We start from the raw sequence: 2,541 nt of genomic DNA on the forward strand, positions 1-2,541 counted from the left end.
TCTCCCCCCCACCCCCCCCCTCTCTCTCCCCCAATTCCCCCTCTCTCTCCCTCCGACTGCCCCACTCTCTCTCCCCCAACTCCCCCTCTCTCTCCCCCAACTCCCCTCTCTCTTCCTACTCTATCTCCCAGCCCCTGAAACGAGGTGAAGAATTCTGTGGGGGCGGGTTTCACAAACCCTTCAAATGCATGCCAGGAAGACTCGCCCCCGAACCCCGCCCCACCCCCCACTAATACCCCTCCTCACGAGGAGCCAATCAGGATCAGTGTGACATTTCCCAGGGTGGATGGGAGATGACGTCACTTGTGTTGTCGCCTCTCTGAGTTGTGATCCTCCTGAACTGCACACACTCCTGCACCATCCTCATGACACCGTGCTGCCCACAGGAAGCAGTTCGGCAACATGAGGCTTCACCAAATCTCCGACCAGCAGGTTGCTCATTGTTGCTCCAATTGGAACATCGGGGTAACTGTTTGCCCTGGCCACATGCCGGGGCATTTAGTGACGACGAGACTATCTCTCTCTCTCTGTGGGAGCGAGTTCCACATTCCCTCCATTCTCTGGGTAAAGTTGTTTCTCCTGAATTCCCAATGAGATTCTCTGTCTCTCTCTGTATCTCTCTCTCTTTCTCTCTCTCTCTCTGTCTCTCTCCTATGCGCACACACATATATAAATCTATGGGCTGATGTGCATTTGCACATTTGTAATTTCAAAAACCACACAAATTGTAGACAGTCAATGTGGCATTTTATATCCTGCTTTGGAAGTAAAACCAGTCTGACTCCAAGTTGGTACACAGCCAGATTCTAAACAAGGCCTCACACCTAAAATGCATTGTCTGACTTGGGATGTCACCTCTGGTATACTGAGGGAACTGATAAAACCTTTGGTTATCATGGGACAGTGACTTGAAAGAAATTCGGGAATTTGCATATTCATCCTTTCTAACTGATTAAAAGATTTAACAGCCATCTTAGACTTGTTTAACACCGCATCAGTTCTATGATGCTTTGATCTTTTGCTTATCAATTCTGTGTCTAATGCCACCTTTCTCTCTCTGACACCTGAAGAAGGAGCAAGACTCCAAAAGCTTATGTCTTCAAATAAACCTGTTGGACTATAAGCTGGTATCGTGTGATTTATGACCTCGTCTCTCTCTCTCGATATATATATCTCTATCTCGCTCGCTGTTTCTCTCTGTCACTCTCTCACTCTCTGTTTCTCTCTCTCTGTCACTGTGTCTCTCCCTCTCTCTCTCTTTCTGTCTCTCGCTCTCTGTCTTTGTCTGTCTCTGTCATTCTCTCCTCCTTTATCTGAAGCAGAGTGAGTAAGATAGCAAGACAGACAGAGTGGGACAGAGAGAGTGAGAAAGACAGCGAGTCAGAGAGTAAAACAGATGGAGATTGAAAGAGTGAGGCAGAGAGAGAGAGTGAGACAGAGAGCACGAGACAGAGGGAGAACAGCATAGAGAGAGAGAGATGGAGAGACAGACAGAGAGCGAGAGAGAGACAGACAGACAGACAGAAAACGAGAGAGAGAGAGAGAGAGACAGAGAATGGGAGAGAGAGAGAGATGGGCCCTATCTACAGAGGGCTTCAATGAGTGGCCAGTGTGGAATAGCAATGAGATGGTGGGTTCAGTCTGAACAAACCTGTTTGAGGGTTCCCTCAGCCCGAAGCATCTTGATTCCCACAGTGAGGGGGATGCAGACCATGGAAGCTATGGCCAGGATCCAGCCAATCATCTCGCCCCACCATGGGTACACATAGGTCTTGTTGTAAGTGAGGGGTTTGTAATTTACAACATGAAACAGGAAGATTCCCTGTGGATGACAGCAGGAAGGTATCAGTTCACAGCTTCATATCCAACTTCACAAAACATAGTCCACACTGTGAGGGAAACTAATGGTCAATCTGTGCACAAGATCCCATAAACAGCAAATAGGCCGGATGGCCAGGAAACCTGGCTTCCATGGCAACGATTGAAGAAACTCCCATTGCTTTAATAGTGCCATGTTTTAGTTTATAGTTGAGAGGGAAGTCAGCCCTCTGGTTAGTATCTCACCTAAAAGGCACTCCCTCTGACACTGCAGCGCTCCCTCTGACACTGCAGCGCTCCCCCTGATAATGCAGCACTCCCTCTGACAGTGCAGCACTCCCACTGACACTGCAGCGCTCCCTCTGACAGTGCAGCACTCCCACTGACTGTGCAGCGCTCCCCCTGACACTGCAGCACTCCCTCTGACAGTGCAGCACTCCCACTGACACTGCAGCGCTCCCTCTGACAGTGCAGCACTCCCACTGACTGTGCAGCGCTCCCCCTGACACTGCAGCACTCCCTCTGACAGTGCAGCACTCCCTCTGACAGTGCAGCACTCCCTCTGACTGTGCAGCGCTCCCTCTGACAGTGCAGCACTCCCTCTGACTGTGCAGCGCTCCCCCTGATACTGCAGCACTCCCTCTGACACTGCAGCGCTCCCTCTGACAGTGCAGCGCTCCCACTGACACTGCAGCGCTCCCTCTGACAGTGCAGCACTCCCAC

At 50.7% G+C, this 2,541-nt stretch overlaps 1 protein-coding gene across 1 annotated transcript in view; it reads right to left on the reverse strand.

Annotated features, from left to right (window-relative positions):
* The window catches only part of LOC109925177 (sodium- and chloride-dependent creatine transporter 1-like), a 40,544-nt gene that overhangs the window by 2,156 nt on the left and 35,847 nt on the right, over nucleotides 1-2,541 (reverse strand). The window contains exon 3 of the mRNA XM_048606649.1: nucleotides 1,652-1,822. Within this exon, the coding sequence (XP_048462606.1) occupies nucleotides 1,652-1,822 (171 nt within the window). The remainder of the gene's footprint in view (nucleotides 1-1,651; nucleotides 1,823-2,541) is intronic.

This window comes from Rhincodon typus, chromosome 16 (assembly GCF_021869965.1).
Source record: "Rhincodon typus isolate 14 chromosome 16, sRhiTyp1.1, whole genome shotgun sequence".
NCBI classification, from domain to species: Eukaryota; Metazoa; Chordata; class Chondrichthyes; order Orectolobiformes; family Rhincodontidae; genus Rhincodon; species Rhincodon typus.